Source organism: Pavona decussata, unplaced genomic scaffold (genome assembly GCF_977016875.1).
Source record: "Pavona decussata unplaced genomic scaffold, jaPavDecu1.1 SCAFFOLD_366, whole genome shotgun sequence".
Classification (NCBI taxonomy): Eukaryota; Metazoa; Cnidaria; class Anthozoa; order Scleractinia; family Agariciidae; genus Pavona; species Pavona decussata.
The window spans coordinates 1298231-1326181 of NW_028145742.1; the positions used below are offsets into that span (position 1 = coordinate 1298231).

The window sequence follows — 27951 nt, forward strand, 5'->3', positions numbered from 1 at the left end:
ATTTATCGTCATGAATCCGCATTCTTCTTAAAACTTCGAATTTGGTCATTTCACGTTGTTGTGTTGCCGTGGACTGCAAAGAATTTTGTTAAAATTTTTCACGTAAGTACAGAGCCGCTGTTTTGGCGTTCTCATTGCCGTCTCCGTCGTGATTGTAAGATCTTTATTTTGTGTTACGAAAACCTTCCAAGCGGGAGAAAGAACAGCTCCGAGAGTGCCGATTGACACATTATGCCATAACTTGGTCAATATTTGATACATTGCCAGAAGCTGCCACCAAAATTGTCTCCCGCAGATCTCATTGAAGTCATGACGCATCCTGTCGATACAGTTGGCCATCCGTCCAACTTTTTGTGCTTTTTTTAACAAACTTATTTTTGGTTTACAACATGGTTACTTTTAAGCTGTGCACGTTAGCTGCAAAACAGGCCATGGCTTCGATATAGTTCGGGGTATAGCCAATATACAAGATGATTTCCGAAGTGCTAAAATGGTAATTGAAATACACTGATTCAGTAATATTTGAAAGATAAACTTGGACATAGAGTTTGTATTTATCAATGTGGAAAAAAAAGAATGTTTCCCCTAGGACTGAAAGTCTTAACTTAAATAAAAATACACACAAACTTGAATAGTAGACTATCTAAGTAGACGATATTTCCCAAGGATATTCGATCTTATTATCATAAAATTCACCCTTACTATACAACTGTAAGCGAACTGTGGCACGAGCCGAGACAAGAATGAGTAGTATTCAGGTGATTTGAATCACTTGACCTTGCCGCTGTGTTTACCAACAAATTTGACGTTTGATTTTGCCGCTGTGTCAAAATCATTCTATGTCTAGTCATAAACATTCATTTCCTAAACGCTCTGGATTTTCCATATTGGTTGGTAGAGCTTCCCAAGGTCGTGATGTCTAAAGAGAAGGGGCACTGGGGGTGTGGTGTTGTGGATATTATATCATTATCCACGCTGCAATTCTTATCACCTGTTTAACTGATTATGTATTGATCGTTGACGAGAATTCAGGCATTAATCACTGTCACTTTCACTAATTTCCACAGCTACATTAGAGCCAATCTACAACCAGCTGAACAAGATGAAACTGGACAAGAGCCCGTTTGTGATGATTTCAGTGATAGGACAGGAACTGTTATCGGTGGGTTACATAACAGCGGCTGTAGATTGCCTCGAAGCAGCTCTCAAGGTGGGAACTTGCGGATTACGTCTTAGGGGCTCTGTCATATCAGCGTTGAGTACAGCGTACTGGAAAATTGGAAATGTCAAGAAAGCCATGGAGTACATGAAACAGGATTTGGAAACTGCGCAGTCTTTGAACGATAAAGCGGGCGAGTGTCGAGCGCACGGCAACCTCGGTGGAGCGTATTACTCTGAGCGGATGTACAAGGAGGCCGTGGAACATCATAAAGCTCAGTTAGCTATCGCGATGAAAGTGAAGGATCGTAAAACTTCCGCGATTGCACTGAGCTCGCTAGGCCACACGTATGTCTCGGTAGCTGATTATTCCAACGCTTTGGCGAGCCATAAGCAGTCTTGTCAGATTTACAAAGAGTTGAGAGACAAGCAAGGTGAAGCAAGAGAGTTCGGCAATATTGGAGCCGTGCATGTGCTGTTATCGGATTATGACAACGCCATCAAATGCCACCAGGAACATTTGAAAATTGCCGTCGAGTTAGGAGAGCAAGCAGAAGAGGGCCGGGCGTATAGCAACTTAGGAAGTGCGTTTCATTACAAAAGAGACTTCGATAAAGCGATTCAATACCACAGGCAGGTGCTAGATGTAGCAAAGAAAACCAAGGATTCTTTCATGGAAGCGCGCGCATACGCAGGACTTGGGCATGCGCTGAGATGTAAAGGTGACGTAGAGCAGGCGAAGACCTTCCACGAATACCAACTGGCACTGTCAATCAAACTCAAAGATCGTGCAACCGAGGGGCGTGCACTATCAAATCTAGGAATTATTTTTCAGCAGAAAGGGCTTTACGGGCAAGCCTTGAAACTGCACAAACGGCACTTGGCCATTTGTAAAGAGTTAGAAGACCGAGCGGGCCAGGGACGAGCGTACGGGAACATGGGCTGTGCATACAGCGCATGCGCACGGTACGATCAAGCTATTAAATTTCACAAACAAGAACTGGTGATCTCCAAGGAGGTGAACGATCGACATTCAGAGGCGTGCACACAGGGAAATCTAGCAGTGGCCTATCAAGCTATTGGCAGCCTCGATAAGTCATTGAAACATTACCAACAACATTTACTTATCTCTCAAGAACTGGGCGATCAATCGAACGAAGCAATCGCGTTGAGTAATTTGGGAAATTTTTACAGCTCTTGCGGGAACTTCTCCAAGGCCATTCCATACTATGAGAATTTCCTATCACTGTGTAGACATCTGAGGGATAGGCCGGGCGAGTGTAAAGCATGTCACAATCTTGGCTTTGCTCATTACTCGCTTGGCAATCACTTGGACGCTGTACCTTATTACGAGAAGAACGTTACAATTGCGAGAGATCTCGAAGATAGAGCGAGCTTAGGACGCGCTTACTGTAATCTTGGACTGGTGTACAGCGCGCTTGGTAAGCAGGAGAAAGCGCTTGAATGTCAGAAAGAATTTTTAACTGTTTCTCAAGAAGCAATGAACGTTCAGGGCGAGTTCAGAGCTTGCGGCAACATCGGTGATATCTACGTCACGATGGGTAACCCCAATCAGGGAATCCGTTTTTTCCAGGAGCAACTGCAGGTCGCTAAAAAGGCTCAAGAAATTTCACTTGAGAGTCAAGCTCATGGTGCTCTAGGTAGCGCCCACAAGACTGCAGGAGATTTTGAGAAAGCATTGGCGTGTTTCCAAACTGAGATGGAGCTAAGAAGGAGCATGAATGATTCTCTTGGTATCTGCAAGGCCTTGAGTAATCTTGGTGCCGTTCACATCAGCATGCAGCGGTATAACGATGCTTTCAAGTGCTATTCTGAGCAGCTTGGCCTCGCGAATCAACTCGACGATTGTATCCTGCAAGCGGAGGCATGTGGTAACCTGGGAATCACCAAAATGAATGCTGACGATTATCAGGAGGGGTTAGGATTCTTCGAGCGACAGATCGCCACGTTAGAGCAAGTGGCGGGCGCTATGCTGGAAAGCGGGCGGGCATATGGGAATCTAGGCGAGTGTTATCACATGCTGGGAGATCACGAGGAGGCCGTGAAATGTTATGAAAAATACCTCGCGGCTGGACAGCAATTAGACAGCGCCATTGACCAGGACAAGGCATATCGCGGGCTCGGAAACGCGCACAGGACCATGGGTAATCTGCAACAAGCTCTGGTGTGTTTTGAGAAGAGACTGGTGATAGCGCACGAACTGACTGATTTCCGCTCCAAGGGAACAGCTTATTGTGAGCTGGGAAATATGCACAAGATTCTCGGTAATTACGAACAAGCGCTTGCATGTTTTGAGCAGCAGCTGTCCTTGGCAAGGGAGTGCAACGATCCCATAATTGAAGGTGACGCTCTGTGTGGTCTGGGTCTTGTGAATCAGAAGATGGGTGAGTACGAAAAGGCGTTGAAACTCCACGAGGAAGAAATGGCTGTCGCCGATAAACAGAGGGATGTCGGGCGGCGAGGAAGGGCGTCCTTCCATCTCGGAATGACGCATGAAATCCTCGGAAATTACGAAAGAGCGGTGGTGTACCAGGAGCAGCATCTCAACATCGCCTCTCAAATGAACGATCAAGCCGCGAAAGCACAGGCTTACAGCTCCCTGGGAAGAACGCACCACGCCCTGGGTAACTATTCCCAGGCTATCGCGTACCTCAAGCAGGGCCTCGCTATCGTGCAGACTCTGGGGAGGAGTGAGGATGAGGCTCGAATTCATCATCGGCTTGGTTTATCACACTTCGCTGATAATCAGCTGGAGGCATCCCACGATCATCTTTTTCGTGCAGCGGAATTACTGGAGAAGCTGCGTGAGGAAGGGATTCACAGTGGCGAGTACAAGCTCTCTTTGTACGAGCTACAGGCAGCGACCTATCAGGTTCTACAGCGTGTTTTGGTAACTATGGGAAACCACAAGGACGCCTTGGCAGTCGCCGAGCGCAGCCGAACCCGAGACTTTATCGATTTGCTTCAGGAGAGGCAAGGAACTAATCGATCAGCCAACGGTATTTCTTTGTATTTGGAGAATCCTTTGACGACACCTGAGCAAATAACCGAGTTGGTGGGAAGCCAAAAGGCCACTGTGTTGTACTATTCGATTGCTGCTGGACACTTGTACAGCTGGCTCATCACTCCGAGAAAAGGTATTGTCAAATTCCACGATTCGCTTCTCTCCGATGGCGACCACGACAATGAGATCACAATTGACTTGGATCAGAGTAGCAGCGCTGCGTATTCACACACCTCCACTCTGTTGGACTCGTATATCACTCAAGTGAGAGACGCGTTGGGTGTTGAACCTCATTTGAATTTAAACCGCACAACAAGCATGTCTGAGAGTGAAACGGAGGACGCCTGGGAACGAGAAAGTATACTCAGCACGGGTACGGGCCCACTGTCGTACATGTCAGCGGATGACGATGATACTATTAGCGTGTCGTCACTGTCGTTTGGCGGCCCTAGTTTCCGCTCGACTCCGAGAATGAACTACTTGTCAAAGAAGAATGTGCGAAAATTAAACGGAGTGCGAAACAGCAACAAGAAACTAGGATGGTCTGGAAAGCCACCGCTTCGAGCTTTGTACGAGTTACTAATCGCTCCTATGGAGGACGCTTTACCGGCTTCATCGTCTTTTGATGGTGAAGATTCTGAACTTGCGTTAGTTCTGCAGGGAGATCTATACCTCGTGCCATTTCCTGTGTTGAAGGGAAGCCTTTCCAAAGAATATTTGTTCCGACGGTTTCGTCTTATCGTTGTCCCTTCACTACAGTCTTTGGCAATAAACCACAAAGCAATGGCGTCAAGGAAATCGGGCCTGGATACATCTTCGGTTATGGTGATCGGAAACCCGAAAGTGCCCACCACCTTCGGCCAGTGGGAGTCGAATCCGAGCGCTGAGCACGAAGCTAAGATCGTGGCTGAGCTCTTCAACACCAAGCCCTTACTCGGCAATCTTGCGACCAAAACCGAAGTCGTCCGAAAACTACCGAAGGCAGAGTGCGTGCATTTTGCGACTCATATCTCGTGGAAACTTTCTTCCCTTATTCTCGCGCCTCAGAAGTCCGACGATAAACTCGCGACACCCGCGGGATCGCCCGAAAGAGCAAGTCTGGACTTTCTTGGTGACATGAGTCCAGATGAGGCACCGGGACTGTCCGAGTTCCTTCTCACGGCATCCGACATCTTGGACCAGAAGTTATCTGCTAAACTCGTAGTCATCGGCGCTGCACACAACCACTCGTCACGCAATCGGATCACTTCGGATGGTGTCATCGGAATGACAAGGTCCTTTTTGTCGGCGGGTGCATTGTGTGTATTGGTTTCCCTGTGGCCAGTGCCTGATTTAGCGTGCAAGTTATTATTGAAAGCGTTTTATGGTGGACTGCTGCAAGGGATGCTCGCCAGCCAAGCGCTCTGTCAAGCCATGCACGTTGTTCAAGGCACAAAGCAGTTTTCTCACCCATCCAACTGGGCGGGGTTTATTTTGGTGGGTGGGGACAGCGCGCTGACCAACAAGGAAGCTCTGATGAGTAGCGCCATCTCCAAACTGTTGGATAATCCTGGAAACTGCAGAGACGCGCTCAAGGTCCTGGTGCATTTGGTAAGCAGACAAAGTGTGCTAGCAGTCTTCAGAGGTTCTTTTACTCTTTCTTTTTCATGAATTCACTGAATTCACGTAGTTAAACCTTTTTGTTCAAACGACCAACTTTAAACTTGGAAAAAGGTTTGAAAAATATTAAAAAACAGGTAGCACCACAAGACTGCACCACCATCTCGTACAGCATAATAAACAACACCTGAGCAGTCACTCGCACTTCGGGATTTCATCATCCACAGACTTAAAAATAAAGACCACCTGGTCATGTGCAGCATGATAGCGATCCACGAGAAAATACTTCTCAGTAGCTTTCACTTGAATTTTACACCTAAGCATTTTGTCCTCAGACAAAAAAGTTAAAACCACGTCTCTTGATCTTAGCAAAGGTTTGACTTTTAGTTGGACTCGAAAGAACAAAGCTCTTCCCTTGTTTCCTAGTGATATGTTTCATCAATTTATTCTTGCAATTTGTATTCAGGTGGACAAAGCTCAGCAACGAATTCGTCAAGGTCAACGGTCATCCATGTATACAGCAGACGCGAGCATTAACGCCAAAGTGAAAGGAGCCAGCGGTTGGCGCGAGCTGCTCAAGCTTCTTGGTTTCCGGTTTCAGAAGGCGTCCAATGGGATTCCAGACTCGGTTTTCTTTCCGTCAGTCACAGGTGGAGTGGCAGATAAACTTGCCGCGGCGAGCAATCATCTGCACGCTTTACTCGGTAAGGCTGTTTTTAGTGCAGGAAGATTGAATTGTTGGTACAGTAGGATAAGGAAAGAAAGAAAAAAACCCAATGCTCGTTTTCGGACCGTCCAAAAGACATTAAGTTATTTTGTTTAGCCTTTTCTTCTTCAAACAATTTCGTGGTTCATTCGACGTTTATTGATTTCAATTTCTATTCTTTTATTTTTTTATTCAATCTTTGTTCACAGGTCTCAGTCCCACCACCCTTCAGGCGCTGTCCAAACTCGTCAACGCGCGCACCGTCAATACGGCGCTAGTCGCATTGGTAAGTCTGTGCACGCAGTGATTTTTTTCCTCGGTTGGCCAAAGGTTTATTCGATGGCTAATGATAAAAAAGTGCGGGAAAAGTACAAATTATATCAGAAACTGATAAAGTGGGAGTTGATAAATTTGGAGCTTAGGACACTGGTCAGATGCCCTGACAACTAAGCTACGGGGAGACAAAGGACAGGGTTCTTTCGGATCATGGAAAAGTTGGAAAGTCATAATTTCGTTTTCCACAGGCCTAGAAAGTCATGGATTTTAATTCTGGGTCACGGAAAGTCATTGTAAATTATGCTTACGGAGAAAAATCGCTAACAAAACATTCTTTTAGGGAATAAAAAAGGAAGAAGATGAACAATTTAAAGAAAACGCCGAAAAAGGAACAAAGAAACAGATTTTCACTCAGTAGAAATAAACACTGCGCATTTTGACACTGTAAAATGTAAACGCTTTATCATGGAAAACTTGAAAAGGTCATGGATTTTGAAAAGCCCAATAGAGTACGAACCCTGCAGGACCAGAAAGCGTTAAATGTAAACGAAGACTTTTCCACAGATGAACAAAATCTTTTCATATCATATACACTTGGCCAAAACAGCACTCAAGAAGCGGTATGATACCTCATATAATTTCATTGACATGCATCATGTTACTGTCACTGTTTTGTCTTTCAGTTCAGTCAGGTGCTGTCGTGTTTCGCTCAAGGAATGAACAATGTACAGGTGCCTCTAAACCTCAAGTTATGGCGCACTGGGGGATGCCACGAGCTGCTGGCGTCCCTCGGGTTTGATTTGATCGGTGTTGGTAAAGACGAGGTCATGCTGAGATCTGGGAAAGGAAACAGCAGGCGCGCTGTCCAGTGCACAGTGCAGGCTCTCTGTGCTCTCACGGGTGAGTAGGATAATGAAAATCATTCATTTGCACGAGAGGCAAATCAAATTCAACAAATCTTCCAAATTTTAGACAGCAACATAGACATGCATTTCATTTTACACGCAGAATAGAGCGGTTTCCAATTGAGTGTCGTAAAACCAAAACCAAAGTAATTACTCTGGCCAATCGCAACAGATGTAAACAACACAACGAGCCAATCAGAATTCGAAGCAAATACATGTAACCGGCGCCAAGCGCGGGAAAACGCGTGCGGCCAAAACACGATTGGTTTTGGTTTGGATTCTCATTGGTTGAGAAAGTGGCGCGAGTTTTGTTAACCGATCACAGAGCTGATAATGTAAAACCAAAGCAAACGGGAAATTACTTTCGACACTCAATTGAAAACCACTCTGCGAAGTTAGTACCATAATCCACAAAAGGCAATGTTCAGTCTCGTTTACAGGATCTTGCCTCTCCCCACCCCCCTGGGGTGAGTTTGGTTGTGGGGGATGGGTGGGGGGGGGAGAACGCTGGGAACGAGATTGGACAGGGTTTGGTAGCGGGAGTTCATCCATAAACAGAAAAGACTAGTACAGTATAGTACAGCGTAGTAAAATGTAACCGCCGTGAAGTTACTGCGCAATAACTTTCGTTTGAATAACCTCAGACTCGAAAGTTTGAACCACCTTGTGCGGCTTAACAAACAGCACCACAGAAAATTCTGCTCAGTAAATTTGAATTTGAATTATCACACTAGAGTTTGATTGACACTCCAGCATGTGACAAGTTCTGATGTAATTTGTTCTTGTTTCAGATTCAGAGAACCCAGCCGAGAAGGAAGATCCTACGTTTAAACTGACCAAGGTTCATTCAGCTTCAACAGTCATCTCTAACCTGTCACTCATTTCAGCTTCAATGGACTCTGATCTGGATGCCAATGCTAGAGATACTGATGGCTCCACTCATGACCTCACAAGTTCAAAGACCTCCAGTATGAGGGCCAAAAACAGTATCACCACAAGGCCCGTGAAATCTGAGGCCCAGCTGTCAAGTGAGCCCAGTCATTCACTGTCAGTTGAGAGAGGCAGCTTACGAGCGCTGTCCAAGTCACAAGTGTTGCCTTTGAATACCAGTAAGCACTCAAACCCAGCCAACTCGTATGCGAGTTTCAACGGCCATGTTCGGACTATGAAGAAGAATCCTTCAACGTCATCTATGACGGATCACTCTCGGACCTCTTCGGTACCCGATCCCTCTGATTCTGATATCGATAGCTACTCGGACATTGTCGGTAACCGTTCGTGGAAGGACCCAGTGAACAATCAAAGCGTCGATCTGTCGGGAGGTAACTCTCGACAGAATTCTACACATGGAGTAGAGAATGATAATGCTCGCTCGTGGGCGTCCAGTCCAAATCCTTCTGGAAGTGTTATCTCCTTCGGCAGTCAACAACGTCGAGTTGTTGAAGACGGTGCGAGAATTGCAAAGCAGAACGCGAAAAGTTACGAGTCAGGGCTGAACGGTTCGAGGCAGTTTGTACCCAGTGTGAATGGCGATGGTTTAGTGCTTGATGATGGGCCGTATCGCGGGCGGGCTCCGAGAAGAAGCCGAAGTGAGAGCCAGGATCCAGTTGTACAAAACAGAAGCCGGTCAGCGGCGTATAGCCGATCAAAATCCACGCCGAGACAGAGAGAGAATGTGTCGAGTGACGAGGACGAAAAAGAGCATGCTTACGATAGACGTCGGAAAAGCGTGGACTCACGAGGGAGCAACCGCGTGATAATTGGAGCGGATAGGACAAATGGAACACAAGTTTTGAGAGTTTCCAGTGTAGACTTACCGATGAGAAGTGATTCTCTTGGATCGTCAGGGAATAGACCAACGCTTTCGAGAAATGGTGATGTAAAAGCTAACCATGCCGAGCAACTCGCAGCAGAGATGCAACAAGTGAGAAGAAATTCCCTGACTGGTAGAAAGCAATCATTTCAAAGGTTTCGTGACGATTCGCAGTCTTCCCAAGATAGCACCGATTACGAGTCACGCCAAACTGCGGCAGAGAAGGCAGCGGTTGCGCTCATGAGTAATCATGTCACGCATGCTCCGTCACAACCGCTGACCAACAAGCGAAATCCGCAGCCTCTTGAGATGAGAAACATGGGCACAGAGAATAGGAAACTGAGGCGAGAGCATCTAGCAAACCTAGCTCATCTCCAGTCCTCCTCCTGCTAGCACGACCTGGTAAGCATTTGTTAGGTCTGTAGCAATAACTTTCGTTGGTCCACGAGGTCGTGAAGTGTTTATGTTTAAAATACAAGCCTAATTACTCTGACCAATCAGGATTAACGCAGACAGCACGATGAACCAATCAGAATCAATTCCAAGCGCGGGAAAAGACGTGCGTGGAAGTCACGGTTGAGAAAGTGATTTCATAGGTCACAGCTATCAGAAAATATCATCACTGGCTTCAGTGTCCTTGTATGGGAGGAGTGGGTGAGAAAGGGGCGAGGTGCGAGGTGGCGACAATGGTTGACCACTAACCAAAATAGCCTGTGAACAGGCTACGGTAGGGGATAGGACGAAAGAAAACACCGCGAGCGAAGCGAGCCGGTGGGAAACTTTGCCGAGGGGGGACTGGGGGGGAGGAAGGGAGTGCTCCCCTCGGCCAGCTTCGCTCGCGGCCTTTTCCTTCGCCATTTCCTTCGGCCTATCCGGCTACGGGAGCCTGTTCACAGGCTATAACCAAAAGAGATGGTTTATTTAACTTAAATCTTTCAGAGCCTACGATCCAAGGAAAATTACCCACCAATGGAGGATTTTGCAAAGAAAATCGCCCTGCACTACAATTTAGTGTTGAATTTAGAATGCGCATTTATCTTTTGTATAATCTTATTTTGCAGATGGCTAGGAACACTTGTTATCATTATGCTGATAGCACTCGGAGTATATTTGGTGACTTGTTCAAGGATTTCAGATTGCAGAGACTAGTACCAAATACCTGCTACATGTTTCATTCACTCCTGACACAGGTGAATGCCGCGAACAGGCTAAATATTTTGTAGCTTTGTGTGTTTTTTGGAGAAAATCTATTTTTTACGTTTGACCATATTGGTTCTTGCAGTAGCGATTTCTACAGAAAATACCAAATTTTCTGGAAGAAGAGTTTCAATATATCTATTTGACGTAAAAGTCTGTAGTGATCTGAACAGAATGAAACAAATTTTGCTATAAACATATCAGTTTGGCTTTGTACGTTGCTGGCAATATTCTGCATTGGATCACAATGTAAAGTTTATTTCATGAAGAGTTTCCTCAGAGTATAACTCAGTAGATTATTGACACTTAGGCCAAACACATTCCGTTTCTCTGTGACGCAATTCTTTGTAAACATTACTTATCATCACCCAGTTCATAGCATGTCCGTTAAATTTAATGCATTTTACTGTGACTCGTAAGGGGGAAGACTCTTGGCTCTATTGTTGCTAAGGCATTTCTATGGATGGTACTTACTCATGAGCTTTTTTTGAAAATCGTCATTGCGCGTGCGTAGCTAGTGCCATTCCCAACAGGGCGTTAGGATGAAAAATCCCTGAAACTCGAAAGTCCCGATTTTTTCCCCATAAATTTGAGATAATTCAGCTTTCTGTATAATCTGACGTAAGCTACCTCCGTTGTCACAAAGAATAAAAATGCCACAATGTACATGTCGTAACTATTACAATGCTGCAAATTCCAAGAATGTTAACGTCACGTTCTGCGTCTTGACGATCGTCAACAATAGGACACTTTCACTATGGCGTCATTTGACTACAACTACCAGGATCCTTCAGTTTTTTGTTTTCTCATGCTAATTAGAGCTATTGTTCTTTGCTCTCCACTGGGATTTCAAAATTTAAATTTAAAAAGGGAAACGATATGAATTCTGGTAGTTGTAGTCAAATGACGCCATCATGAAAATGGCCTATTGGCGCTGTTTTCAATAAACCAAAAGTTTACGCCGTTTGAGTTCTAGGTTCTTGAACGTAACCTACCGAACATGGATGAGACGTCTTGGAAAACCTTTTAATGAAAAAAAAAAAAACAAAAAAAAAACTAATAAATAAAAAACGTTTTAACGGGGCCAAACGAATTAATCATGGAACTAAGGGTTTCCAAGGTATGATGGTAGGAAGTTTCCATAGCAACAGTAGGTAGTTAAGAGTCTTCCCCCTCAATGGTCAGTTACGCTACGATTATGTATTTTCGCGTTGATCGTGATAAGGTTAGGTAAGTCATGTAGGGTGTTAATCGTTTGTCCCATGATTAAGTCACTCAGATGTGGATCACGATAGATCAAAATTTGCCTAGTTCTTAGGCCTCTCTCTGTCTTTCATCTCGGTCAATCTGTTTCGGATCACGTGGTCCAGTTACGTCACCGAAACGAATTGATCGTCAGGGCCTGGGAGAAAGCCGTACAAGGACTGGGCAAGATCAAAATGACTTAATCGCGAGACAAACGGTTAACTAAGCATGTATGTTAGAGAACAGTGACAATGTATTTCATTTTTCAGTGAAATACGCAATCGAACGGGTGTATCCAAAATTGCTTGCTTGCGGTAGCTGTAGCTCTGAAGTGAGTTTGATTTGTTAATATTCGAGCTGAAGCTAAAAGACAGTGAGTATCCCGTTGTCGGAAAGCAGCTGAAGCCGTGACGCGTGACGACCGCTGAACATTTGGCGGGAAAACATCGCTCGTGGCTTATCGTTGATTGCAACTCACCACTAAGTTTCTCGAGTCTGATTGGTTTAAATTGATGACGTACGTAGTGATTGTGAAAATAGTCAAAATATCCGGATGAATTGAACTCGTCCGCCCAAAAAACGCATTTTCTTTTCCAGAAGGTTTCTTTCATTGTATTTATATTTTTCACATAAATGGTCGAATTGGTGAACTGTACATACTAAATGCCAGTTTGAGTGATTTTTGTCCGGAAGAAAATTCAGTGGTGAACAATTAAACAGTGTTTCTCTTTCGTGACTATCGGTCGGAAAGTTTCCCTTGAAAATGCAAGTCCGAAACTTCATTTTTGGGGCCAAAATTTATATTAAGCAAATCAAATTTCCGTGGGGCGAGACTATCGGCTGATAGTTGTCCCGCAGAAATTTGATTTTCAAGGTGTAACTATCAGATGGATTATCCCGAGACAGACAGTCTATTGTTTTTATTGCTCACCATTAAATTTTCTTCCGCGCAAAAGTCATCGAGGCTGGAATTTCGATAATTTGCAGCTCACCAATTTCACCTTCAAGGCCAAAGGGTAAAATAAGAAATACGAATTCACAGCGTACATGATAAAAAATATAATGAAAGGAACCCCTTTTGTTATTGAATTGGAAGAATAAACGAGAGAAGTTTTCGTGGACGAGTACTATCCATCCGGGCATTTTAGCCGGATGGACACTATCACGTGACGTGATTAATTTAAACCAATCAGGCTCGGAGAAAATTTGTGGTGAGCTATAACGGCGAATAGTCCCTCACAGAAACACGCTATTATTTAAAATCCACGGACTTTCCGGGCTTCGCAACACGAGAGAAAAGTAAATATCACTGTCTTTTAGTTTACATGAGCTCCGTGTATTTAATAACAGAATTCTGACTGGCCTGTGGTGAATATTATCATGTGGTGTCCGTTGGATTGTTTGGTAAGACGCAAAGAAATAAGCACAATTTTTGATAATTTAAACATTTTGCTTGAATTTGGCAAAATAGCTAACCCTTTATTCAGCATCTTAGTTAGCGTTGAAACATTGTAGTGATACTTCAGTGAAATCCGTCCAATTTGTGCGGCGTATTTTAGAAGTGCTATGTGAATTTTTGTAGTCTAATCGTGTACATAGAACTTTGTAATTCCAGATTTATAATATAGGAGGTTTATAATATACCTATTTAATGGACAGACACGGTAAAGCGTTGTACATACTACACCTCCTTGAAAATATTTTTATGGTAATGAATTAAAACTCAAGGTTTTCAAAGAACTGTCTCTTGAACTTGATGCCGTCACTTTGAAGCCTCTCATTGCTTTGGACTGCCAGGAGATTACGTCATTTTCGAGTTGCTGTGAACCTTATTATGAGAGCGAGACTAAGTGCAAAGCTTCTCATATGAAAATTAGTTGTGTTTGTATAGGTAATCACATGATTCCGAGTGCAATTTGGAATAAATAAGCACGAGTAAAATTTTAAAAGGCTAACAAAATTGCACGAGCCCGCAGGGCGAGTGCAATTTGTGGTCTTTTAAAATTTTACAAGTGCTTATTTATTCCAATTTGCACGAGAGAAATCATGTGATTACTTGTTAATAATATACATACAAAAATTTCAAATGAGCTTTTGTTTATTTCTTGTCCGTCAGCTAATGCTCCGCCTACATGTCTCTGATTGGTTTCAAAAATGACAAGCTTGATTGACATACATCTTCATACGTACGGAAAACATGCTAAAAATACCATCACTCTAAAAAGAGCAAGTTTTCAAATCACAAAGCATAATTTTAAGTCAATGTTATAAGAAGTCTGAAGTCAATCACCGTCCTCGGCATGTTTTCGAACTGACTGGATTTCAGGAGCCCGGGCTTTGCAGACAGTCCAGAATGGCGTGTTTTAGTCTGGTTCTCAATGAATTCAACGTTTGCTTTCGTCCAATCCGACATGAAAATCTTCAACATGATGCGCAACGCCAAAATATTGAGTCAGGAGCTACCAAACCGTTTGTACCAGGACTTGTGCTTCAAGCCTTTTGCTTTTCAACAGCTCATTTAATTCAGTATTTGTCAGACTTCCGAGACTTGTTCGGTCGCTTGACTTTAAGCTAACCTTGTTGTCGCAGTAGTCGAGCTTTACCTTCAAGAACTTGCTTCGAACCTTTTTACTCTCGGTTTCTAATTGTGGAGTATTTGTAACCTTACCTTCTTAGGTAACGTTCAATTGCAATGCGAAGACTGCCATGCTCGTATAGTCTTTCCCCGGTCTTCTTTACGCACTGTTGCGTGGAAATCCTCGAGAATTTTGTTGGCTGCCTCCGGTTCATAGTTTACAATATTTCGGTCGTAGCCCTTTTCTGCTGTCCAAGACCTCCAAACTTTTAGCCTGTTGTTTGTGCTTTGTTGAGTTTCCTTGCATTTTCGTTAAAATTCGAATTAAAATGCTGTTACTCTGTTCAAACCTGTTCGCCATTTTGTTTCGAGACAGCCGATTTGCAAATTTGCGTACCTGTCAATCATTTTAATTTCACCTTTTTTGCACTAATTTCAACTTTCTGCACTCAATTTCACATTTCTGCACTACATTTAGGATAAATTGAGCCGCTCTCCACCAATCAGATTGCAGAAATTTTTGTATGTATATTATTAGCATATGAACTTTGGACTTAGCCTCGCTTTCATAATGAGGTTCAAAGCAACTCGGAAATTGTCAATGGTTAATGGACAGCTCAGAGAGATCAGAGGAGGCAGTATGAGCTGGCAACCTTGTTATAATTGCCTTCTCAGAAGGTTGAAAGTAAGAGCGAATGGGGAAACAGCGAGCGAGGTTGCCAGGGCAACATTACTTACACCCCAGGCGAACTTTGCGTGTGTTCGCGCACTTGTTTGATTGGACAATTGTGTCACAAATTACAATTTTCCACTGTAAACACAAAGGTGGTCGTCGTCGTTATTGTCAGCTGAAACGAAGTTATTGGATGACGATTATGATCGGGAATACAATGGCCATTTGGTCAAATGTTTAGGACGGCTATGCATTCTGCCTGATCTAACGTACAGTCACAGTCAAAAAGCAGACACTTTAGGTACCAACACCAACTTTAAGCGATGTTTGTGTTGATTGAAGAGACAGGAACTTCACTTATCCATAAGCACCTTTTGTCGACCCCTCGGTCCGGATAGGAAACTCCTCGGGGGCTCTCCGACTGCAATGTTACTTACCCAGGGAAGGAAGAACGACAGAGAGATCCTTAAGTGTCCGCGTTGACAGAAACAAACTCCTCGTTGTACAGAGCTTCGGCGTAATCGTCACACACATGATCGAGTTCATTACCCACTTCATGTAAAGTGTCTTCTAACAAGTCTTCACTTATCCTACAACAAATCCAATTTTGAAGATAAGAACCTCTTCTTGGAATGCTAATTGCTTTGTGTCCTATTCTCTTACTGCTAAAAAGAAGTTTGAGTTTGGTGAAAGGATAAATTTGTACCCTGTCACTAACAATTAATTTTGAGATTGGATTTTTATAAGTGAGGCGTGTATGCTGTATGGGATGTTATGGGAAAGGGCAGAACACCCTGCTAAGCTTCATTTGCATCCGATCAAATCAATCGCCCGTTCCGAAGTTCAAATTATGGAGACTGTGAATTACTTTTAAAATTTTCATTAAATCAGAAAATGGAGTCCATCACAAGAAACATTACATTAAAATTAGTCAGTTTACCAAATTTGAGGATTTGTCGTTAGATTGCAACCGTGTAGAAGGCTTTCAATAAAATTGGAAACGTTAGAAACTTTGTATGCATTTGGGGGACGCCGGACACCATCTCAGAATTAGAGACATTTGTATGGAATTTGGGCGACTTTTAACAGGTCACAGCCTGGTTACTACGCAATGAAACATAACCAAATTTGGTAAACTTACTAATTTTTATGTGATCTTTCTGGCGATGGGGTTCATTTCTTCAAATGACGTAATTTGAACAGTGTGTAAACTAGGGCCCAGTCCCTTTATGAACGGGCAATAAGTAATGTCATTGTAAGAAAAATTCCATTTCATTCTACCACATCACCTGATGTGAAGATGATGCATTTTCAATTCTCATTAATGCACATGTTGTCTACAGGATGACCTACCTATCCACCAGTCCCCAGGGGTCAAACTGTCCCTGCTCGTGAGTAGACGTATCTCGTAGATACCTGTTGAACCGGTTTCTGTAGGACACTATACTGGCTCTCATTTCCTTTGGCACACTAAGGAACACTGTGGGGCGGGCACCAGTAGCGAGGAGCTGGCTCTGTGTGGAGCCCCTGATTTGAGGACCTTTATTAACGGGGCCTTGTGTTGACGAGCGCTCTTCAGTTGATGCTGGTAGAGAAATGAATGAATGACCAGTGCATTAGAATAAGTGTCAAACCCGCTTGCTAAAATTCAAAAGTTTTGTTCCTCTCGAGTTTTGTTTTAAAACCTATCCACAAAAATTTCAACGGAAGTTGAACTTACCACCTTCCATAAGGGAGGAAAAACTGCTTGTTTCGCTGACTTCATCCCTTACTTTTAATGACCTTTTGTCGACTCCTCGGTCCTGATCGGAAACTCCTCGGTTGCTCGCCGACGTCAAACGATGGCTTTCGGTTCCGTCGGGTCTAGTAAACACAATAGGTCTGGGATCTTTGGCTGGTCGATTAGAAAGTCTACCTGTTTCGAACAAAAAATGAGTTTAAACATGAGAACAAACGAATACAAATTTGTGTTAAGATAAGAAAATCATTTTCATTTAAAATCACAACGTATGCTTGTGCAAAACATTTCTGACGGAAATAACAGCCCTTTGCGTCCTTTGATGGGAAGATGACATTGAATACTGTCTCACCACTTTTCTGTGTAAGTGAATTTTGAAGAGACAATAAATAAATTCACACATACCAGGAGACGGTTTATCTGTCGCTTTATCGACATCAGCGTACTTGACGTGAACCCAGTGCGTCCTTATCTCCTCTTCGACTTTCTGCAAACAACAAACACTGCCTCAATTTCCAGACGACTTGTCCGCTTAGAGAGCCATTTTGTAGATCGGCGCGTCCAAACGATTTAGGAGGAAAATGCTTTGCCACTGGTCAATTTTACGAGGTTCAGCATGCTCTAAACGTTATTCAAAATCTCCAAACTTCAAGAGCGTTTATCGTTCAACTGGGCCGAGAGCCCACAATCAAATTCACTGACTTCTTTAACACTACAAGCATGCAACCTCGCACGAAGTTGTTTTAAGGGGATTTGAGGAGAGTAGGGTAATACAATTACCCTAAAACGCTTGCATGGCAGGTTATGTTCATGTACCTCAAAATTCTGCAGTCGCTGAAGAATATTTTCTAATGTGGAGCTGTTCTGTAAATTTTCAGCCAGATTTTCAGCGTCATCTTCTACTTCTAGCCTGCAAACCAAGAAAAAAAAACCACACACACCAGTTTGAATTCAGTGTCTGCCATTATGAGCTAGTCCCAGGAGTAATTACTCACCGTTGCATTTCAAGAACTGTTTCCTCCAAGATGTCATCAAGGACTCTCTCAGCTAAAATGTCCGCTTGGTTCATCGTCTGTCGAAACGCGTAAAGAGCGTTAGATTTTTGTTCATTTAGTTCTTAGGTGATCAAGAAAAATATAAACTCAAAATAGCGAATCACTCGTGCTGTTTTGCCTGTTTATCTTTCTATTGTTTTAAAACATAAACTGTAACCATTTTCAACTGTCCTCAAGGGGAAATTTTGATAAATTTCCCTAACCTGTGACCAGTAGCTACTAAGGCTGAAGGTTTTCGCGAAAGCCTCTTGCAGCAGAGCATCAAAGTCAATGAATTGCATTCTGCTACTTTAAAATTTGTATTTAAGTAAACTGATCCAGTTTATCGCAAGCATGGCTCTATCCGAGTCCACGATGGGAATCAAACCGACGGAAGACTGGTAGGGAGCTAAGTAGGTCATGTGACACAGTTCCCTAGAGTCAGGTAGCCAATCAATTGTCTCATGTTAACGTACCGTCTGTGACGCAAGTTTTCCCAGCTGATGTTGCAGTGACTTCTTTTGTTCTGTTTCTCTCTTCTCGTCTGTGTCCGCTATCGCCTGCATGTGAAACAACAATAGAGAAAAATTAAAGAGCTCCATCACGCTCTGTACTAGCAATATTAATTAAATCTCGTAAATTTCTGATCTCCATAGGATATACATGCTTGTATGATTGCTTCAATTTTGTTCAATTTTCATGACCAAGTTCTTTATTCTCCAGTAAAGCGTTCATTTAATTATAGTTACGTTTGAAAATACATGTATAAGGTGACTCTTTTTACCATGGATTAGCCATTATTTTTCTGGCAAGGCCTTGCAAGACATTTTCTCAGGTCAAAAGACAAACATTCAAGGACAAGGAACTAAAGGTGTTCAAGAACCAAGAGCAGTTTGTGGAGTAATTTTCACTGAAGCTTTTACGCACCTCTGCGCGATCCAGAAGAGGTTTTAGTCTTGATCTAATGGCTTCTTCTGTCTCAGAAATTACTCGTCTGGATAGTAAAGCTTCTTGGCTGAAATAAAACAGGCAATCACGTTGAAAACACAAGAGAAAAACACTTCTGGATTTCAGTATAAGAAATGAAACTTCAAAACAAAACATCACACTAACCTTCTGTGACCTTGTCGAAAACTTTCCATTCTGCGTTCTCTTTCCAACTCGCGAATCTGATTTTTCATAGAAAACATAAAACATGTTATTCACATTATTTGCTTTAGAGTAAAAGTTAAAAGATGTCACCCGTAAAAATAACAAATTTTACCCTTCTCTCGGCCTCTTCATCGAGCCATCTTTGCCTGAAAGAAAACGTTCACAGTTATTGGTGAAATATTGAGAAAGGGTGATCAATATCTAATTCCTCCTTACATCGTTAATACAAAGTCCAACAGACAGGGAATGAGAATAAGGAATTAATCATCAAAGATTCTGTTCACACACCACTAGATTCCTAGAACAAACCTTAAAAAGTAACAAAACACCAATTGTTTTTCTTGGATTCTATTTTGATTATAATCACTCAAAATAACTTTGTAAATGTCTAACCTTCTATTTATTTCTTATGGATGCTATCAATCCAGAATACAGAAGATTCCCCATCAAGTACTGTTTTGTATTACCGTAAATAGCTTTGAATATCTTAGACTCAGTGAAATCAAGTTGCGGAACAGCTGACCAAGAGACACAAGACTTTGAAAGGTGGGGAATGGGGGGTGGGGAATGCGGGGAGGAGTGAAGGGCAAACAAAGATTTGACGTATGTAAACACACCTGGCCACTTCTCTTTCCACGAGCTCATATTCTGTAGGCAGCATCCTGCGAGCGACCTTTGGACTTCTTGGACTTGCAAGCTGCACAACAGGAAAGAGATCAAACAATTAGCCTGCGCACCACGCGCATGAAAAATATAGGACGCGAGGGCGCGCCAGGGAGGGAGACACGCGAGCAGTTCTTTCTCGCGCCCTATTATTTCATGCTCAGCATCAAACAAGGAAATAGTCCAACGACTGAAATCCTGTATTTCCCAATGGGCCAAGGTCGTCTGCTATCTCTTCAGGGGTGATATAATTTTGACGATGGAACCTTTCAGTGGTTGAAACAAGTAGCATCCCTCCCTGGACCTTCTGTTAGACGACTAACTGATTTGCAGCAAGAATAATCACTCAGAGATTTCCAAAACATATTATCAAGTTCCAGCCCAAAGAGATTACACAGTTAAATATCTCGTTCATTTAACTTTACCATATACGTTTCTCTTTGCCATATACGCATTTTTTGTGTGGATATTTGACATTTTTAGATATAGACATTTTGCTTTTTGTTTAAAAAACAATTAATGAAGTTGTAAATTTGGCATGCTAGTGTGAGAACAATCAGACATGACGGCTGTAGACAGGCTGTCATAACAACGATGAGTTCTATCTAAAATTTCAACTGATTGCCCAGTTAACTGGGATAAAAATATCTCCTCAGGTATTTTGACAAGTGGCATGTGTCCGGTGGAAGTGAACTATCGGTTCTTTTGAAAAATATTCACCTGCCGTTCACATTCTCTTCTCTGCGTTCGTGGGGACACATAAACCAAATCTCTTTCTGGGGTCCGAGGACCTTCTTTTGTGGGTGTTCTGGGAGGGGTCTTGATTTTGTCCGGCCCCTCACCAGGAGGAGCCTTTTTCAGTATGGAGGACACTGTTTCCTTAGCAAAGTGTGCCTGGTCCACGGCTTGAAGCAGTTTAACTCTTTTGGCGACTTGTTGTGCTCTCTGACGTTTAAGCTTTGATAAAGAAAAACAGCAACCATTTGTAGAGGTACTTACAGAATTTTGAGTGCAGTTTAACAAACATACTCTCACCATCACTGAACCTTGTATAGGATGTTACATACATTGTTACCAGCTTTAAACGACGACGGCGACGGCAACGAGAACATCAAAAAAGCAATAGGCTTAATAACCAAAACAACAACTCTACACGTGCATTACACTTTTTGGTACATTTCTTTGCCGTCACTGCACGACTAGGACGTGAAATTTCCTGATGGGACGTTTTATGGAAACGACATTTGAAAAAACGCGAATTCAGTTTGACACTGACGTTTTCGCTGCCGTCGCCTTCGTCGTTGCTAAAGCCCTCTAATATTTTTAGGCCATGTCCTGAGAACATTTCTCATCATAGTAAAGTCAGCACTTGCTATATACAGGTTATGGATACACTGATTCATTGTGCATGGTGAAACCCGTCCTTACTTCCACACATTGCCGGGAGGACTTTTATACTGATGGTCAAATAGTTAAATAGAGAGACTGAATTCATGCAGCCAACGATTTATGTCAAAACCCTGTTAGTGTGTCTGGCTACCCTGTAATTACAACCACCTTTTTATGGTGGGTGGTTGTGTTAATGTTTTCCACTGAAACTGAAGTCTCCTCTTTGAACACAAATGTCAGCACTTTGATTGTGAAAACATGTTTGCTTCACAAACGTTAAGAACTGAGACAAAATTAGAAGGATTTGTATGGAGTCGTCAGAGCTTAACAGAGCTGGTATCTCTCCCCCAAATTGCAATAAGAAGATGATTTTTCATCATACTCTTTCCGAATATACTAACAAATCCCATAATTTCAAAAATTCAATTTTTTGTGACGTCACACTTTAGAACTCTATAGGCACAGAACAAAGTTAAAAAATTCAACTAACACACCAGTCGGATACTTCAACCACTGAGCTACAGATCATTTGCTATGCTAATATCTGACACATATCCTACATAAATTAGTAATGTCCAAAGCATCAAGAGCGGTATGGCTTATTTTCCTTCTTCTTTTACGAACTGCTCACAAACCTTGAGTTTAGCTGGAAGCAGTAGAGCTTGTTTAACTGGTTTAACTGGTTTTAGAGGCTGCAATGGTGCAGGTCTTTGCTGGATGTTTGGTTTCACCTTAAATGGGGGAAAAAGGTTAAGTCACGGTCCTAACATATTAGTATATGTAATAGGACTAAATGCTGTCCAATTTGGAAATAATTGGATGAGAAAAATTCCGAGGACTGCCAAATTGGATGAGGCTGTGGGCCGAGTCCAATTTGGCAGTCCGAGGAATTTTTTGAATCCAATTATTTCCAAATTGGACAAGCATGTAGTCCTATTACCTATTAATTATATTGTGTATTATTTAAGGGTAAAAAATAATGCTGATTTTGTCAGGAATATATTATTTCAAAATATCTTCGGTATCCAAATTAATAGTTAATTTGGATCGGTATCCAAATTAAGAAATACAGTCAAACCTGTATATAACGGCCCTGTATTAAGCGGCCACCCTCTATTAAGAGGCCAGTTTTCAAAGTCCCGATTGTTTGCTCATACAAACGCTGTATTTGTTACCTGTATTAGGCGGCCACCTCTATTAAGCGGCCGCGGCCACCCTGTAGCAGTCCTATGTTTGTCTTTCTTTGTTATTTTTACCTGTATTAAGCGGCCACCCTTGAATGGAAACTAAGCCATGTGTTATTTTATGCGGTATTTTATTGTGTTTAAAATGCGATCCAGCATCACTATAAAGAATAACATGTACAAAGCTACTGTAAGCTGATACTCGGCCGTTCAATATAGTTAACGCTTTCCAGATGTCCGCAATGTGCTGAAGTACAATACCATATTACGAACTCTAAAAAAAAGTTTGTTTTGAATATGCTTCACTCTTTAGCAAGAAATTCCTCTTTAATTAACTTGTTCTTCAGCCATGTGACATTGAACATTGAGCGTAACAACTATGAAATGACGGAATGAGATATTTTGTTGTGAACTGTAAGTCATAGAAATAGAGCACTGCATACCGTAGGAGAGTAGAGGACAATTTAATGTTACGTATATTATACCGTTAAGTTACAAGTTGGCACTGAACTTTAAAGTATTGATCACTTGAAAGAGTGTTGATTGTCCTATTGTTTTCTTGCATGAAGTGTTTTTGTATGATACGCCATTAAAATTGACATTAGACCACGCCCAGTGAGTATTTTTTAGTGATCCTGTATTAAGCGGCCACCTGTATTAAGCAGCCAGTTACTCAAGTCCCGAGGGTGGCCGTTATATACAGGTTCGACTGTAATACAATGGTTGCTTGAATGGGATTTCTGACTAGCAATATAATTAAACACCAAAATAACTGACTTGTGGTTCCTTTTTCAAGTCATTACAGCAAAAGTACAGGGATTTGCCTCAAAAGCCATTAGGACAACATCCTTCCCTATCATCTTAAAGCAACATTACAGTGGTATTGGAAAACAAGGTAATAAAACAAGAAATAAGGCTGACATATGTCTGGGGTCAGAATTGGCATGCCCCTAGCTCATACATGTGAAAAAAAAAACTGAGCAAATCAGGCCAACAAGCCTCGCCGGCTTAAACTGGAGTCTCTTTCAGCTATTAGATGGAATAAAAAGAGGATAGAGAGATTGAGCATCACATTTTTATGGGAAATGAGAAAAATAACATGTGACCATGACTGGTCTTTGCTTGAGTCGAGTAGTTTCACAATAGTAACAAAAACAGGGATTGTTTTGCACTATTCTCGTACGTTTAATTTGAAGAAATGTAAAAGACAATTTGATGTTTGTCGTTTTCCACAAACACAATGCTAAATCTCTCTGATCTCGAGTGTCTTTGAGTACTTAGATGGAATAAAGAAATAATAAAGTTAGCATACCCCAGGGGTGTGGACTGGAGTATCTTTTGCTCTTAACAATGCTGACAAGCCAGCCTGTAACACAGCATCCCTCTCAGGGGTGGGGTCTGGAGAACTCATCACCACTGTCAAAATAACATTAATTTATTGTGAGCAAAACAAAATGATATAATTTAATGTATAAGAAGCAAATTTGTTATCACCAAGAACCATTATTTTAAAAGTCAACCTGACATTGGTGTCATGAAATGTCGAGAAAGTAGCATTAAGTATGCAGCTTTTTCACTGATGTACTTCACAAAATCTTTGCTCTTCACAAGTGTCCAATTTGGTGATTTCAATTCAAATTTTTAAACTATGATATGATGACTGTCAGGTGTGGTTCATCTGTATAGCTTTACTTAAAACTTAAGATTAGGTTAATATTAGTTTAGATTTATTAATCATTGTTATAATTTAATTTGATTATTTTTTATGGTCAAACCTTGTTTTATAGGTGTTGGTAATTTCTTGATGTCTTGAGGCATTCTGTCTGCTACTTCTTGAACAAAAGCACTTGGCGTCTCTCCTGTGTCATCTGCTTCCAACTGATGCTCTACACTTTCATTCTGATCACGTCAACAATACATGAATGTTTGTGAGGAAAATAAAAGTTAAATGTATTTGTAGTCCGCTGTCAGATTTACTTAGAAGCTCAGGAACATGAACATCTGCAAACCCCATTCTTTTTGTAGTTGGAAACACCAATTCATATGTGAAATATATACTGTAAATCCAACAATAGTATCCAAAGGGGATGGGTGAGGAGTATTGGAAGATAAGGATGGGGTTATCCTCGGAGACCCAGGGGCAGTCAGTAGGGGGGGGGGGGGGGGGAAGGAGAGAGAATGGCGCAACGAACCCCATTTCCACTGCCCCCCTGAATGACTCCCCTGGGTCTTTGAGGAAAGGATGGTCTTGCAACCTCTCAAGGTGTGTAGGAGTGGTGAATGCAGACAAATCAAACCCACCTTTTTCTCTTGCCCTTCCATCTTTCTAAGCTCATCAAGATCTTCGCCACCAATGCGCAACTGTGCAGCCAAAAGTGACAGCTGTCTAATGAGGGCAGATAGTTCTTGGTACATTGGCGGCAGGCCATGACCAACCTTGGGCTGCAGAGGGGCATGACTGATGAACGTCTGTAGCGCTCTTACGGCTCCTCTGTGGGCCGCGGCCAAGCGGCTCAGTGTCTGGCTCTAAATGGTTAAATTTATTGTTTGAAATAAGGTCTCAAGATTTCTTATAATCATACACTTGTCAGCAAAATGAGATTAATGCAGAGCTTAGAGATGTGATGAGCTAAAATGTATAGGGGTATTTATTTTGTCGCAAGCACCATAGGACTCTGAGATCCCAAAGGGAGTCAAACTCATCACTTTGAGTACACCAATCAGATGCTCTACAGGATGACTTGCGGTAAGCCATGTTATATGCTATATTAAAAAAAAGGTTATGTTGCATCTACAAATTTTATTTACTCAACTTGAAATAGCCATTCAGGGAAAGCAGACAGTAATGATTAAAAATTACTCAATTCGTACCTTCTTAGTGTGTCTTATCCCTCTGCCCTTCTTATTCAGCTCATCTTCAATTTCCTGAACCTATAATACAAAACCCAATACTTTGCAGATTGTAACAAAAATAAAATAAATTGGAAATTGGAACAGCATATGAAAAAAGTGGTTCTAATCTTCCACTGTTTCCAGATTGAAATGGCATTTAGTTATTTAGATGGTAGGTGTGTCCAACAAGAAAACAATCTTTTCCTTAGAACTTTGATATCAATGTATAAATATTATTCAGTAATCACCTGTCTCTGCAGCACATAAAGCATCCTGGCTGACCTTGCAGCTTGCTCTTCAGCTCTCACCATTTGCCGCTGGTCTAGGTCTTCATCTGACAATCTCACCTCTCCATCTCTTCTCCTCTTTAGTCTTTTATCTTTGTTCCTGAGGACTTCAGGTCTTTCACTCTTCAATCCCTCCATCTGTTTCATGTACTGATGCAGTTCTTTGCGAAGTTTCCTTATTTCATTAGCTTGTGTTCTTTCTCTGTCGGAATCAAATCCATCGTCTTCCCTTGCTGGGTAAAAGTACATCTCATGTTGTCTTTTAGCTGCCGTTTCTTGTTTCTTCACAGTCGAATGAACCCTTTGACGCAGAGTAACATTATCTTGTGACAGAACATCCTGAGATTTAGATTTACCACTCTTTGCTTTCATTTTCTTCCCTGGATGCCCCTTACCCTTGGATGAAGCTGTCAAATGTCTGCTTTGAGCCTCATCATCTTGTGAAACCAACACATTCTCAGTTCCAAACTCTTTTACCTTCTTGACATCTTTTTTTGCAAGATGGACAGCAAGTGCAAGCCGGTCACTCGACAAAGAAGATGAAACTGATGACATGACAGGATATGCACTTGGAGTAGTTACATGGTTAAAAGGTACTACATGAGGCATTTCCGTCTGTTCACTAAGTTTTTCAATGACAATGGGTTGTGGTTTTCGAAACCTTGTTGTCAGTTGTTCTGTTGTATTTCTAGGAATACCCAGGTTAAATTGAAGTTGGTTTATCTGATGAGGTGCTGCTCCAGAGTGTGCAGTTAGCACTGAACGTTGTGGAACAGTGACTGCAGGATTAAAACCTTGTTGAATAAGGCCTGCCATTGGAAGGTTAATGCCCACTTGGGATGGTCTCTGAAGGACACTACTGGTCATTCTAAAAGACACAAATAGTGTTATAATTCAGGGCCCAGTTGTTCAAGCTCAATTAAACTAATCCTGGATTAACATGAACTTTGATTCTAATATTAATGACTAATCATTAAAGGTTCTGCCAAAGATATTTGTCCCTCAGTTTTGACTTAGGCTTTTCTTTAGCATGAGCTTAAAATTAGCTTTCAAAAACCACTTTTAATGAGCAACATGAAAACCTTAGTTCACTTTAAGGACGGTGCCTACTAATACCGAAATATTTTTGCGCGGTTTATGGCTATGTGGGAAAAGCAGATCTTAGCAAGGCCTATTGGAATTCAAAAAGAAAATAGGGGGTAACCACGCATTTTTCAGAGATAATTAAGCAGTAATATCTCTAAAAAAAGCTAAAATACAAAGCAATGTATGGGATTTTTTTTATAAATTGAAGCTTAATTATCTCTGAAAAATGCATGGTTACCCCCAATTTTCTTTTGAGATACCAAAAGCATTTGGTAAGTTCTTCTTTCTCCGTATAGTTTTAAACCGCGCAAAATTATCCCTGTATTAGTAGGCATCACCCATAGGAAACCCGAGTATCTCTAGATGCGCAGAACGTATGCGCAGTAACAATAGTAGGCACCATCCTTAAATATCGTGAATTTGCATAAATCGTCTTTCAAAACAACCCGGCCCAGAAGCTTTGGTTATTGGTTTCTGTTCTGATACGTTCTACGAATTCTGCAACTTAGGAAACTTCAAATGTTGTAGTGTTTAGTAGTCTGTGAATACAGCTCCCTCTTACTGCTCCTGTAGCAGCGGGAGTGATGAAAGGGGGCTGTACTCACAGTCTTAGTGTTTAGCAGCTTAAAATAAAATACACTTAAGGAGGGTGCCTCCTTTTGCAACTGCACATATGTTCTGTGCATCTTGGGATGGTCTGAGAAACTGTTTTTCTTAATTATAGTACCTACATACCCATTCAAGGGTAGTTTTGTATAGTTTATGACTATGCGGGAAAACAACATCTTAGCAAGGGCTTTTTGAATCCAAACAGAAAATTGGGGGGTAACCACGTATTTTTCAGAGAGGAAAAAATTTCATGCATTGTTATTGGGCAATGTTGTTCTTTAATTATCCCTGAAAATTGCGTGGTTACCAGCAATTTTCTTTCTTGATAACAATAGCCCTTGCTAGCTAAGATCTGCCTTTCCTGTATAGCACATAAACACTGCAAAAAAAAAATACCTGAATATAAGGAGGCAATTGCTACTCTGAGCTAAACTTTTGTAAATATACCAACGATAAATGGAAACCTCCTTTTTGATGCAGTTCTAATAATTAAAACCACAGCTGACAAATCTTACGATTTCCAAACACTGGTTAGCTACTGCAAGATAATTTGTGAATTATGCCTGCCAAATCAAGTTGCCCACTTCGTCCTCAGGAAAGTACTGACCTGTTTGTTCTTGGAATGTGTTTTGAAAATGCTTAGGTCTGTAATGGCAAAGTAATTAAATACTATATAAAATAAAAAAGAAATAAACTAAGCTAAACACCGAGCAAGCAAACCGCCATTTGAACCGCCATTTTGTTT

The 27951-nt window shown here is 41.9% G+C and overlaps 2 protein-coding genes across 6 annotated transcripts in view; one reads left to right on the plus strand and one right to left on the minus strand.

Moving 5' to 3' along the window:
- LOC146452632 (uncharacterized) overlaps positions 1 to 13664 on the plus strand; it is a 28934-nt gene extending 15270 nt beyond the window's left edge. For all 4 annotated transcript variants that reach the window (XM_085097686.1, XM_085097688.1, XM_085097689.1 and 1 more), the window contains 6 exons: positions 1068 to 5773; positions 6249 to 6486; positions 6698 to 6774; positions 7448 to 7664; positions 8461 to 9884; positions 10544 to 13664. In XM_085097686.1, the coding sequence (XP_084953812.1) occupies positions 1068 to 5773; positions 6249 to 6486; positions 6698 to 6774; positions 7448 to 7664; positions 8461 to 9875 (6653 nt within the window). In that variant the 3' untranslated portion in view covers positions 9876 to 9884; positions 10544 to 13664. The remainder of the gene's footprint in view (positions 1 to 1067; positions 5774 to 6248; positions 6487 to 6697; positions 6775 to 7447; positions 7665 to 8460; positions 9885 to 10543) is intronic.
- Positions 13665 to 15036: 1372 nt separating this feature from the next.
- Positions 15037 to 27949, minus strand: LOC146452633 (protein moonraker-like). Of its 2 annotated transcripts, none has more exons than XM_085097692.1 (19): positions 27814 to 27949; positions 25473 to 26379; positions 25204 to 25263; positions 24634 to 24858; positions 24108 to 24231; positions 23645 to 23748; positions 21784 to 21879; positions 20480 to 20716; positions 19714 to 19793; positions 19209 to 19242; positions 19058 to 19113; positions 18872 to 18959; positions 18421 to 18504; positions 17906 to 17982; positions 17727 to 17820; positions 17316 to 17397; positions 16896 to 17087; positions 16526 to 16757; positions 15037 to 15762 (listed from the first exon to the last, which is right to left on the minus strand). In XM_085097692.1, exons 2-19 carry the CDS (start codon positions 26376 to 26378, stop codon positions 15639 to 15641), a joined length of 2895 nt encoding a protein of 964 aa, XP_084953818.1. In that variant the 5' UTR covers position 26379; positions 27814 to 27949; the 3' UTR covers positions 15037 to 15638. The 2 variants fall into 2 exon arrangements, with proteins under 2 accessions (XP_084953818.1, XP_084953817.1); XM_085097691.1 differs by having other exon boundaries at positions 16893 to 17087.
- Between the last annotated feature and the right edge of the window lie 2 nt (positions 27950 to 27951).